This window comes from Drosophila biarmipes, unplaced genomic scaffold (genome assembly GCF_025231255.1).
Source record: "Drosophila biarmipes strain raj3 unplaced genomic scaffold, RU_DBia_V1.1 ptg000008l, whole genome shotgun sequence".
NCBI lineage: Eukaryota > Metazoa > Arthropoda > Insecta > Diptera > Drosophilidae > Drosophila > Drosophila biarmipes.
The window spans coordinates 1478782-1492120 of record NW_026114529.1 but is presented as its reverse complement, the minus strand read 5'-3'; the positions used below and the strand labels follow the sequence as shown (position 1 = coordinate 1492120).

The following is a 13339-nucleotide window of genomic DNA, read 5'->3' as shown; positions in this document are numbered from 1 at the left end:
TCTTTTCACCAGGAAAATCTGCGTACACTCGCACGAATACAGCGCTTTCATCGAGACAGGTAGTCAAGCCAGTCTTATCCGACAAACAGTTTCCGAGCAAATTAACGGCAACCGTTACAAGTGCTCTATGAAGATTAGAGGCATTTGCGGAGGTTCGCGTATCCTCACTGAAGCGATGACTGTGGATATGGGAATCGATGGAAAGACGATCACAGCGAAGGTGTATGTAGCAGACGATTCAATAGTCAAACGAGCAGTCCATTAGCCGACAACCCCTGTAAGTGATACCAAGATCGAAAAGCTTCTGGACAATTTTCAGAACGACAACGAAAGTGAGTAAATGCGCAGCTTACTGGAGAAGTTCGGCGCGGTTTTCTCGACAGGATTGGAAGGCATAGGTAAGACAAGCATACTTCACAGTCGAAAGCAGTCAGGTAGTAGCACAAGCCCCATACCGAGTTTCCGAGCCAAAGAAGGAAATTGAAAGCTGCTAAAGCAGGATATCATCACGTTGTCAACGTCAGAATACGCCAGCCCGGTGGTGCTCATCAAGAAGCCAAATGGTAGCGATCGAATATGTGTCGATTACCGCCGCCTGAACAAGCTAATCAAGATGGAGAATTTCCCAGTGCCGAACATCGAAGAGCGTCTGAAAAAGGTGAAAAGATTTAAGTACTTCTCATTCCTGGACCTCAACAGTGGATACTATTAGATAGAGATAGCACCAGAGAGCCGAAAATTTACAGCATTCATCACCACAGATGGATTGTACCAGTTCAAGCGACTTCCGTTCGGATTAAAGAACGCACCTGCGGTTTTCAATCGACTTATGGCAGAGTTACAATAGAGAGTGCAGAAAGGCGACATGATTCAATACATAGACGACATCCTTATTGGCAGCCAAACATTTGTCGAGATGTACGAGAAGCTTGAGAGGATCCTTGAAGTAACCAATGTAACCGACGTGAGAAAGTTTTTGGGTCTCACTGGTTATTTCCGCAAGTTTGTTCCCAGTTATGCCATAATTTCAGTGCCATTAAGAGTCTTATTGCACAAGTATCATCCGTTTACATGGAAAACACCACAAGAAGCCTTCGACGAGTTGAAGAAATTCCTAATCTCAAATCCAGTTGCCACCAGTTATCGCTTAGACGAAGAGCATGAATTACATATGTATGCCAGTGCCGTTGGTTTCCGATCTTTTCTATGACAGCTATATGATATAGGTGTCCGATTTTATTAAAATTTAATTTGAAATTCAGAACTAATTAAAAAATGTTATTCCTAAGCGTAGGAGGTTATATGTTAAATAACACTAAAGATATAATTTTTATACCCGTTACTCGTAGAGTAAAAGGGCATACTAGATTCGTCGGAAAGTATGTAACAGGTAGAAGGAAGCTTTTCCGTGTAAAGCATATACACCCTAATTTTTAATTTGTCACTTCGACGGTAAAATTCTTGGGGTAGGAGTGATATAAAAGAAATATGATTTCTTCTGTGGATAGTCCCAGCAATTACCTTCACATGCTATAATTTATAACAAATATTTACTTTTGGTACTCTTATAGTGTTTCCCCAAAACCTTTTAAAAATACAGGTGTTCAAAAAATTATTGTTACAGAATAAAGTGTAGGTACCAATAACAACGGCAGCAGCGGCAATAACACGACGTCACACAACAAGAAACGTAGTGAGTAGAGTATGATGAAGCTGCTGAACAGCGGCAGTGCAATAAATTAAAACAACTCGGTAAAACTCGTCCAGAAGTCACTTCTAAGTCACTTCTGGAAGATAGAAAGACGATAGTACACATTTTACAAAAACACTTTCTGGGACACTTCTGGACAATAGACGATAGCACTCATTTTAAAAAAGTCGCGATCGCGAAGAAATAACTTCTGAGACACTTCTAGACGATAGATAGATGATTCAAAAATAAAGTTACTAATTGCCGTTCCCCTTTATTTCTGAAACTTTCTCTCCCTTTTTAACTACGCTATTGTTTTTCGTCCGAGCGTCAGTTATTTCGCAATTTGCAATTGCCAGTTTTGTATAAAATTTGTGTGTTGTTTTGTTTTTCGGAATTTTTTAAATTGTATAACACTTTAAAATGTCCAACTCATCGAAGAATGCGAATTTATATGAAGCTGTACGATTAAGATATTTTAATATAACCAGGCGCGATTGCAGAGAAATAAGCATTCAAAGGTTCTCCACCTATTATAAAAGCTAATTCCTTCAAATTTATTTTTATATATAAAAAATGTTGTTTCTGTCTATTTTTGAAATGGTTATTATTAAATTTCTCATGTCAACGGAGCTGGACATAAATAAAATTATAAGACACTGTATCCGACATGTCCAGGACCGTGTCTACAAGCGTTCAAAGACCTTATAAAAAAAATAAATGCAAAATATTGCCGAACATGTAAAAACAATTTTTTAATTCGAGATTTCCAAGAAGACTTCTAAGGAGCCTTCTAGGCTCAGAAGTGGGATAAGTGTGATTGGATATGTGTGAAGCGGAGGAGTTGTGCCAAGAACTCTAAGATAAGCAGCAAGAATCGTCGGAAAAGGTCTGTGACAAAGGAGATTGCAGATTACTGATTTGTTCCAGTTCTACGTGGCAGGCAGATTCAAGCAAAACAGATCGGGAATCTTAGTGAACCCGCGGACTTAAGCAAAAGAGCAAAATAAGGATTCTTAGTGAGCCTATGGCCGCAGAAGTCTCAAGAGCATCAGAAGTTTCAAGAGAAGCCCCCTGCAAGCATTTTGTATCGCGGAAGACACTTCTAAGTGACTTCTAGAAGATGAAAACTATCGTCCGCGATATCGCATTCGGATCGCGGAAGTCACTCCCGTCGGGAAGAAATGTGCCACAACGGCGACACTTCGGGAAGTGACTTCTGGAAGTGTCGCCGAAGTAACTTCTGGACGTGTCGCCGAAGTGACTCCAAGAAGTGCCGCCGAAGTGGCACATTTCTTCCCGACGGGAGTGACTTCCGCGATGCGAATGCGATATCTTCGAAGTCACTTCTGGAAATTACTTAAAAGTGACTTAACAGACTCTTGTAGAATATACCAGAAAAATGCCTTTCCCCATTGGGAATCTTGGAAATCTTGAATAAAAAAAATTGTTTTTACATGTTAGGCAATATTTTGCATTTATTTTTTCTATAACGTTAATGAGCGCTTGTAGACACGGTCCTTGGCATGTCGGAAAAGCTGTTTAATAATTTTATTTATGTCAAGCTCCGTTCACATAAGAAATTCAAAAATAACCGTTTCTAAAATAAACAGAAACAATTTTTTTTTTATTTAAAATAATAACAAATTAGCTGAAGAATCTTTGAATGCTTATTTCACTGCAATCGCGCCAGGTAATGTGAAAATATCTTGAAGTAATTGTACAGGTTCACGTAAATTCGCACTCTTCGTTGAGTTGGACATTTTAATGTGTTACACAATTTTAAAAATTCCGAAAAACAAAGCAACACACAAATTTTATAAAAAACTAGACTGATCACAAGCAAATTGCGCAATAAACTGACGCTCGGTCGAAAAACAACAGCGTAGGTAAAAAGGGAGAGGAATTTTCAGAAATAAAGGGTAACGGCACTTATCGTGTCCTCCTTTTTCCCAGTAACTTAGTTTTTGTATCGTCTAACTATCGTCCATAAGTGTCACAGGAGTTACTTCTTCGCGACCGCGACCCTTTTTGTTTTTGTAAAATGTGCGCTATCGCCTTTCTATTGCTCAGAAGTTACTTTAACGTGATATATGTATATTTTGTTTTTGTAAAATGTGTGCTATCGTTTTACTATCGTCCAGAAGTGTCTCAGAAGAAACTTCCTCGCGATCGAAATGTGCGCTATCGCCTTTCTATCTTAGAAGTTACTTCTGCGCGATATATGTACATATATTTTGTTTTTGTAAAATGTGTACTATCGCATTTCTATCTTTCAGAAGTGACTTCTGGACGATTTTTTGCTTGCAGGGCCAAAGCACATAAACCCAAAGCAGCTGTAAGTATTGGTGAATTTCACAAGTCGATGCAAATAATTCTCTAGAAGCCGGAGAACATACATATATACAAGGAGATTGTGTGTATTCGTAGAGTAAATATGTAAATTATTTATTTGTCTGCGTCGGCTGGCGGAGCCTCCGTGGCAGGGGTAGAGCCGGCTGGTTGAATATCCGTGGGGGACCGGCAGTAGGATTGCTGCCGCTGGTTGGGTATTGGTGACCACCAAGGTTGGCAGCCACTGGAGAGTCGGGTGGTCGCTTCGACTCCTTACTTCTTCCGAAGATATGGTGGGAGATACTTATCTCCGTTGTTACGGCCCTTAAGGCACGATAACCCAATTTAATAATCAATATAAAGATAACGGCTAAGGCCGGAGTTTAATTATTGAGCTAGTGCTCTTTATTTCAAATCCAAATTAAAACTAAACTTAAGACTGAACAAAAGCTCATGCACAGCCGGATGCCCGTGGCACAGACCGCTGACCTTGCACATTTTGCAGAAGTCATACGATCACTGTCAGCCAATGAAAAGGAATGGCACAATGTGCCGGCTCAGCTCTATGGCCAATAAGGTGGACCCAATTTAGGGTGGACCATGCATGAGGGACAAGTATAATAGTAATAATAATAATAATGATAATAATAATAAAAAGTGATTAATACTAGAGAATTACAAACATGATAAATGATTAATGTAAATAAAGGCATAAGGATTGGCCTGCTCAGCCTAGGCTGGGAGTTGGTTGTTAACTACTCCCCCCTTAAATTAGACGCCGTCCTCGGCGGCAGCCAGTTCGTCGATGGACTTTTGTAGCTGGGCTGCCTCTCGTTTGCTCCCGCAGTGTTGTTGGAGCAGGACCAAGCCGCATAACGTGAGGCTGACGGCAACTCCTACGGCGAACCAAATCTTCGGGGAACCTCCATCCGACACGTCATTCCGGAGCTCCTGCATTAAACGCAGGTTATGCTCATTCATCCGCTGTAGCAACGGCAGACTCAGTATATGATCGTGTCCTGTGATGTTGATTAAGGGGGAGGCTGCAATACCCGGGCTCATATTCACTGCGTGGTTGAGGTTCAAATATACGGAGTCGTTGATCACCGCCTTTTCCTCAAAGGTGATGAGATGGGTCCCCACTATGGTTGTTAATGGACCGTCATCGATGGAAATCCTCGTCAGTTTCTCATTAACGATAATTATTCCGTCGTCCACAATTGTAAGGGGTTCCAGATTGCTGGGCCGAGTCCGGCATGTAGCCGCGCCGCCCGCATGTAATTGCATGGCGCAGGTGTCGTGGGGCGTTTTTTTGCAAAATGTGGCCAAGCTGGTAGAAGTGCAATCCGAAACTGCTAGGACTCCGTCATCACATTCCGCCACGATGTTGTCTTCTATTCGTAGCATAGTATGGTGGTGTGCGACAGGGAAGAGCAGTACCTTTTTACAAATACGCTTAACTCTAGGATACTGGACTATAACGTGGACAAGAACATTATTTTGAAGAATTTTAATCTTAGATGCATCCATAAGGCTAACTATTGGGACCTCTGTTAGCTGTTCGTCGAAAATAGCCTTTAAGTCGTTATGATTAAAAATAGTGGGATTGATGATGTTATTTTTAGCAAGAGTGATGGTGATCATACAATTTTGGATTTCTGATATTAACATCCTATTCCTGGCAAGGAGTGTTTCATACAAATGGCCTGAGTCGACCAGACCGTCCTTCTTCTCCTTGAGGATCTTGTTTACTGTGTCTGTGAGTTGGTTGATGCGTTTCTGTGTCTCTGTGTTAATTACAACTTGTCTATTATTAGCCTCGATAAGTGAAGCTTGATTGGTGTTGATTCTAGTTAAATCGTCCGCGTCGGGTGTACCCGCCACGACCTTAAGTACTGAGCCCAAAAAATCAAGGCTCCTGGCCATTCTATGGTGTATCTTAAGTTCCTCCAATAGGTTTTGCGCATGCTCAATGTCCACTTCCAGCAGCTTCCTCATATGGGACTGTGGGAACAGTTCCAGCATTCTGACTGTGGAGTCGATTATGCTGGCAAACTCAGACAGATTTGTCGAGTGCCTGACCAGGCCGTACTGTTCCCATATTAAGACGTTGCCATCTAGCACCGGGATGTATTTAGCGTGTGAGAAATCAGTGATTCTCGCGCTCGCGGTGGACAGCAGTATGATGGATATAATGGCGAGCCTGTGGAAGTTTAGCAAAGATTGGGGTTTAGTACTACTTAATGTTGTCCTTATGGACCACCCTCCCCTTAATGAGAACAGATGTTCCCAGATCTGCTTCTATACGTTCTTCTGAATAAAGCGGTGTCAGTTTATTCCCTAATCTTTTGTTATTGCGAAGGTGTACTCTCTCACCGACTTCGAAGACTCTGTTTTGCCTAGAAGGGTTAACCCTGTCTAGGTTGGATTGTTGTGCTTTGTCAATCTTGGTTTTAATTGCCAGCCTCATCTCATCGCTGCTGGCGTGGATGACCTCTACCGGCTTAGACCCTGTGACCGAATGTAGCGACCTGTTGTATTCTATAGTAGCCCTCAATATTATTTCCACAGTATCCTCAATTTTTTTATCAATTTTGAGGCATCTGGCAATTTCCGCCAGGGTACTGTGAAATCTCTCAACTTGGCCATTGGAGTTACTGTGTAGCGGTGGCGCATTGACAACGTCGATGCTGTATTGGTTTTTCAGCAATGATGTGATTGTCTCCGAATTAAAGGAGGCCTCATTGTCGCAGTATATGGTCTTGGTATTAGAATAAAAATTTACTAATTGAAGAATAGGTGCTCGTACATCTATTATTGCCCTAGAAATCAAGGGCTGTACGATAGCGAATTTGGAAAATTTATCAATGCAAGTTAAAAAATTTTTTTTGTCGGTCGAAAAAATGTCAATATGCAACATTTCCCCAACGTATGATGGGATGGGCGTAGTTCCCAATTCCTGTTTCTTGGGGTGGCGGTCGTATTTGGCTTTATTGCAGACCTTGCAATTTGCGACCACTTCGCTAGCTAATTTTGACATGTTCGGGAAGTAATAATCCCGGAGAATTTGTTTTGCGTTCTCCTGGGCAGCCCTATGGGCGCGATTGTGTTCAGTATTAGTGATTTCTAATTGTTCGTTAGCGTTGGTAATGTCACTGACAAAGGTTTTACAATGCCAGAATTTTGTCGCAGGGAATTCCTGCCTCAAGGTATGTTGGATGCGCGCCAGGGTGGGGAAATCGCAGTGAATCGCGTTCACCACGTTGGCGTTGATGATCTCTTTGACAGATTCAACGAGCCAGTCCTTGTTATTAAAATTGATGATATGGCGAGTTCTGTTTCCGAAGATTATGAAATCTCGCCGAAGCGGTTGGTCCGCTTCTTCCAAAATAATTTGGTTCCTAAAGCAGTTAAGAGGTTTGTCTGTGGACTCTATGGTGTAAGAGAGCGAAAGCTCACTATGCACCGTGGCCGCGTCAGACTGGGCCACGTCTTCTAAGATATTCAGGGGTTGCCTCGATAGTGCGTCAGCTACCAGGTTTTGTTTTCCGGGTGTGTAAAACACCTTCCCGTTGTTCTCGTCAATGAACGCTTTCCATCGCTTGATTTTAGCGTTGGTATTTTTGTCGGACACCGCATACGTGAGAGGTTGGTGGTCTGTGAAGATCCGTACCTCATTGTTACCGTACAGGTAATTTTGGAGTTTGCCTATTGCCCAGACTATCGCCAACAATTCTTCTTCGTTGGTGGCGTAGTTCAGCTCGCAGTCTTTCAGCGTGCGTGAAATCATGGTAATAGGTCTTTTATTCTGCGATAGTACCGCGCCTATTCCACTCGCTGAGGCGTCAGTGGTTAAGTCAAACGGTGATTTATAATCAGGGTATGTCAATATGACATCTTCGGATGCCAAAATGTTACGCAGGTGGTCGAATGCATTTCGCTGGGTTTCGTTAAACCTGACAGCTACTTTTTTCGACATATTCTTGCTAACCGTCCCGTTTTCCCCCTTGAGGATGGCGGTCAGGGGTCTAGCAATAGATGCAAAGTTTTTTACAAAGCTTCTGTAATAGCTCGCCAGGCCTAGGAAGGACCTGAGGCTAAACAGGTTTTTTGGTTCTGGGAATTCTTTTATTGCCCTAACCTTTTCTGGGTCTGTTTTTGTTCCTCCCCTGGTGACAATGAACCCTAGAAACTCAACGCTCTCTTTAAAAAATTTAGTTTTTTCTCGTGCCACCCTCATGTTGGCATCGAGTAGGCGCTTAAGCACCGTGTCAATATGCTTGACATGTTCCGTTTCATTTTCGGAGAAGATGATAACATCGTCAACGTAGACGTAGCATATTTTGCCGATTTCTTCCCGCAGCACATCGTCGATGGCTCTTTGGAAAATACTCCCCGCGTTTTTTAGGCCGAAGGGTAGTCGGCAGAATTCGTACTTCCCACCATTGACAGAGAACGAGGTCTTCTCTCGGTCCTTTTCAGCCAGGTATATTTGGTGGTACCCTGACTTCAGGTCCAGGGTGGTAAAGAATTTGGCTTTTCCCAAGTTCGCTAGAATCATGGGTATACTCGGCATGGGATAGCGATCGGCGACTGTTCGCTCGTTCAGTTTCCTGAAGTCGATTACTAATCGCTTCTTTTTACTGCCATTATCATCAGTCCCTTTTTTGTCAACCACCCAGGCAGGGCTGTTGTATGGGGATCTGGACGGCCTGATAATGCCATTTTGCAGTAGCTCTTTGATTTCGTTGTTTACAAAGTCTGCTGCCCCCATAGGATAGGGGTATAACTTGGAGTAGTCAGGTTCGTCACTCGTAGTCCGAATAGTAGCTATGACCGATGTGTTGAAGGTGAGCGCCTCGTTAGGGGTCGAAAACACCTTAATTCTTTTCAGGATAGTTCTTTTGAATTCGGCTTTAGCCGAACTTGGAACCACTATGTCATCAATTTTTGTGAAGTTGACATTTTGAACGACATCGAACGTGCTCAATGTATCCAAGAGGAAAAATGGAACGTCTAGTCCAAAAATGCGCATTATGCACTTGTTTTTGACATTACTGGAGCCGTGAATAGAGCTCACAGTAAAGGGGGTTTCGACCGGCATTACGTTTCTTAGCTCCTTTACGGGCTTCACGTAATTTTTTGCCGCCCCGGTGTCGATGAGAATTTTTATTGATTTGCCAGCCAACTGTCGCTCGACGAACGGCAGTCGGGAGCGTTCCCTAAAAAATAGAGGAGGTCATTAAGGTCGGCGGGGTCACTATCTTCCTCGATGGTGGCAACCTCAGCCTCAGCTGTGGCGGTATAATCTGTTACTTCCTGTTGGGGTTGGGCAATATTGTTAACGCGTTGGCGTCTTTGGCCCGATTGCCGCTGGGACGAGTTCTGCCTCTTATAATTATTGTTACTTTGAGGCTTCCCCCAGTTGGTTTCTTGTCTGAATCTAGCCGTTGAAGGGTCTACCTCCATGGGTTGAACTTTATTCTGGTCTAATGGTTCAGGATCCCTGTGCTTTGGCCAGGGATTGTCCCTATGAGACTTATTTTGGTTTTGTTTAGGGACGAAGTGCGGATTTTTGTCCTCACTTCGCCATTGCTTTCCCTGACCCTTATTATTGCGTCTGTTGCCCTCGTAAAAAGGGGCCTTGTCTTCTATGGCCTTCGCGTAGGATGCCGCGAACGCACTTCTTTCGATGCTGTTCTCGGCTTTTCGCGCTAAGGCTAGTGCGGACGGAAGGTCCTTAGGTTGTGCTGGCAGCACGAGTGATTTGAGAGGTCTTTTCAGCCCTGCAATGAAGGCATGTAGGGCGTCGTCCCTAACCTCCTTGTTCAAGATCGTTGCCGTGTCCATATTATGAGACATGACTATCTTGTTGGTGACGAGGGTGAGTTTCCTCTCAACCTCGTCATAATATGCCATAAGGTCGGACTCTCCTTGCCGAACCATTTCTAGATTTTGCCGTAGCACTCTCAAGGACGTTTTGTCCGCATATGTGCAATCTAGTCTTGCTATAATTGCATCGAAGTTTAACACCGTATTATGGGACGTGAGTAATGACCGAGCAGGTCCGCAAATTTTGTTTTTAATTATGACAACGGCCTCGTAGTGTGCCTCGCTTCCGGCGTATTTCTTGAATATTTCATAGGCATCTGATGCCGCCTGTCTCCACGAAACGTATTCGTCGTGACTTCCACTGAACGTCGGCAGAGATTTTACTATGTCTAACTTGACATCGCATCTTACTGCAGGGTCTGGTACTACTCTTTCATAGACCTCCACTTGCGGCGCTTGCACTGACAGCGCGCTAACCTGTGTTCTAACCGCTTCCAATTCTGTGGCGAAAGCGTTTCTTAAACGCCCTTCCTGCTCGTTAAGAGCGGCGCTGACCGCGTTTGCGACAAGCGCTTGGATCATTTCTGCGTTCATTTCTGGTTGATCTGTGTCCCTAACTTCGGGGCGAAACCCTACTTCTTCGCTCTCTTCACTATCGTCGCTAACAATTTCCTGTTTTACTTCTCTATACTCCCAACTCATTGGCAGTTAAGGGGCGCGGGGAGCTGCGAGGCTTTGACGATTGGGCCCAAGACAAGAGGTTTCGACGGGCCACTTTGGTAATATAAAGCCGAAAAATGTAGCGAAAATAAATGTATCGTCACCTAAAACACAAAAATGTTGGATTAATTTGTCCCAAGAACAAAATTAAAATACAGAACGGTGACAACAAGTGTAGGTCAATTTGACGGGATGTATAATTAGCACAGACACACTGGACAACTTTAGTATAAAATTCAATATAAGCACAGTGGGTAGAATTGTAGCAAACACAAGGAGAAAAACGACTGGGCCTTCTTAACACATATAGAGACCAACGTTATAGAAGAAATAAAATATTCCTTTGCATAATTAATTCGTATAAATATTGGTTGCCTTGGCACAGTGTACGTTATTTGAGACGTATGGTTTCTTTTATTTACAATGTACTTAAAAAATCTAGGTCGAACAAAATTAAATCAACACGCATGCATGGAAGTATTTTGTAATTTAATATTTGAATAATTTATTATTTTTTCTTTACGCACTCTCTAAAAATTTGAATCAAAAATTGAAGATCGAGTCACTTTTGTATATATTTACGTAAAAAAAATCCTATTGCTGGGCATAGGAAATTGTATGCGCTGGTATTTGTGTGTTGTGTATTCGTAGATTTTGGCTATTGTCGGCGCTCAGCTACTTACATAACGTACAACTTCAGGGGTGGAATTCGAATATTAGTAATAATATTAATCCGTTGGGCGACAATTATTTATTTGTCTGCGTCGGCTGGCGGAGCCTCCGTGGCAGGGGTAGAGCCGGCTGGTTGAATATCCGTGGGGGACCGGCAGTAGGATTGCTGCCGCTGGTTGGGTATTGGTGACCACCAAGGTTGGCAGCCACTGGAGAGTCGGGTGGTCGCTTCGACTCCTTACTTCTTCCGAAGATATGGTGGGAGATACTTATCTCCGTTGTTACGGCCCTTAAGGCACGATAACCCAATTTAATAATCAATATAAAGATAACGGCTAAGGCCGGAGTTTAATTATTGAGCTAGTGCTCTTTATTTCAAATCCAAATTAAAACTAAACTTAAGACTGAACAAAAGCTCATGCACAGCCGGATGCCCGTGGCACAGACCGCTGACCTTGCACATTTTGCAGAAGTCATACGATCACTGTCAGCCAATGAAAAGGAATGGCACAATGTGCCGGCTCAGCTCTATGGCCAATAAGGTGGACCCAATTTAGGGTGGACCATGCATGAGGGACAAGTATAATAGTAATAATAATAATAATGATAATAATAATAAAAAGTGATTAATACTAGAGAATTACAAACATGATAAATGATTAATGTAAATAAAGGCATAAGGATTGGCCTGCTCAGCCTAGGCTGGGAGTTGGTTGTTAACTTGTATTCGTAGATGCAAATAATTCTCTAGAAGCCGGAGAACATACATACATACAAGGAGATTGTGTGTATTCGTAGAGTAAACAAGCCGACGTAAACCTTTGTGAGGTACATATAGTAGTCTCGCTCAAATAGAGGGCTGCCAACCTAGTGTCAAAAAAAAAAAAAAAATAATATTTTGATTAGTTCTGAATTTTGAACTAAATTTTATTAAAATCGGACGACTATATCATATAGCTGTCATAGGAACGATCGGATAATTGGTGGGAAATAATGTGAAACAAATTATAAATCTGACATATTATCTTCTAATATTGGGAATATAAATTTTTATATTTTTAAGAATTTCGAATTCAATTTAATAAAATTATTGATTATTTTTTAAAGCTGCAAGGTTATACAAACTTAGGCTTGGCGAAGTTATCTTCATTTCTTGTTTTGATATAAAATTAAAAAGAAAAATTATTCTATCCAGGAATTTTTCTTCAAAAATAACAAAATGCCCACATTATTCGCCTTAAGCGAAGCTCTGCGCTTATTTTTAACCAGTCCAGCCTTGCTGAACATATGTTTCGACTCAGTCGAGGTTGCGGGAACACAACAATTTCGGCACTCATTTTTTTAAAATTAGATTCATTATGCTGAAATAAAAAAATGTTATTTATGTTTTTCCTTATGTTTAGTGAAAACTGGAACACTTACCTTTCAGAATTGCAGGGGATCTACATTTTCTTTGCATTGCTTTAGGTTAAAGTACTGTTTGAGATCGATAATCGCGTCTGTTCCTTTCGATGTTGGTAATTCACTAATATTTTTTTGAAGAAATTTGAATAGTGTTTGGCGGTTTTGAGAAGGTGGTGGTGGCTCTGCTGCATGGGGTACGGAATCACAAGAGTTGTTAATGACGGTTACATCATTTCCCAAAAATTTTTCCGCATGTACAACGTTAAAAGGAGAACGGAAGCCTTGTTTTTTGAATCTGGGTGTTCCGATTCGCGGCAAAGAACTCTCTTCCACTTTGTCAGCCTGGTGACAATGCTTTCCATCAATAAATGTATAGGGGGCCAGGGCCGTAGCTAGAGCCTCGGGGGCCCTGGGGCAACAAGTAAATTTTAGGCCCCCTATACGGAAGTATATCTATGTGTGAAGCTCTGTGGGGCAAGAGCGATTGTGTGGATTGGCATTATTATCGATTGAAAATGAGCGAGCAAGAAAAATCGATTTCAGCCAAGCGATCGACGAATTTGCGGCTTGCAAAGCGAGAAAGCGGCGTTTTTAATGGTATTTACCAAATGAAATACTGAGATATGTTGAAATAAAGCGAAAACATGTCGTTTTTTACATTATCTAATAAAACTGTAAAAAATTCAG

At 42.1% G+C, this 13339-nt stretch overlaps 1 protein-coding gene across 1 annotated transcript; it reads left to right on the top strand.

Annotated features, from left to right (window-relative positions):
• The first annotated feature begins 865 nt into the window (after positions 1 to 865).
• On the top strand, positions 866 to 1210 carry LOC122817854 (uncharacterized). Its single transcript, XM_044091208.1, has one exon. The coding sequence runs from the start codon at positions 866 to 868 to the stop codon at positions 1208 to 1210; it is 345 nt and encodes a 114-aa protein (XP_043947143.1).
• The last annotated feature ends 12129 nt before the right edge of the window (positions 1211 to 13339 follow it).

Coding starts and splice junctions, on each gene's coding strand:
- LOC122817854 (XM_044091208.1), top strand. CDS start 866: ATGATTCAATACATAGACGACATCCTTATTGGCAGCCAAACATTTGTC.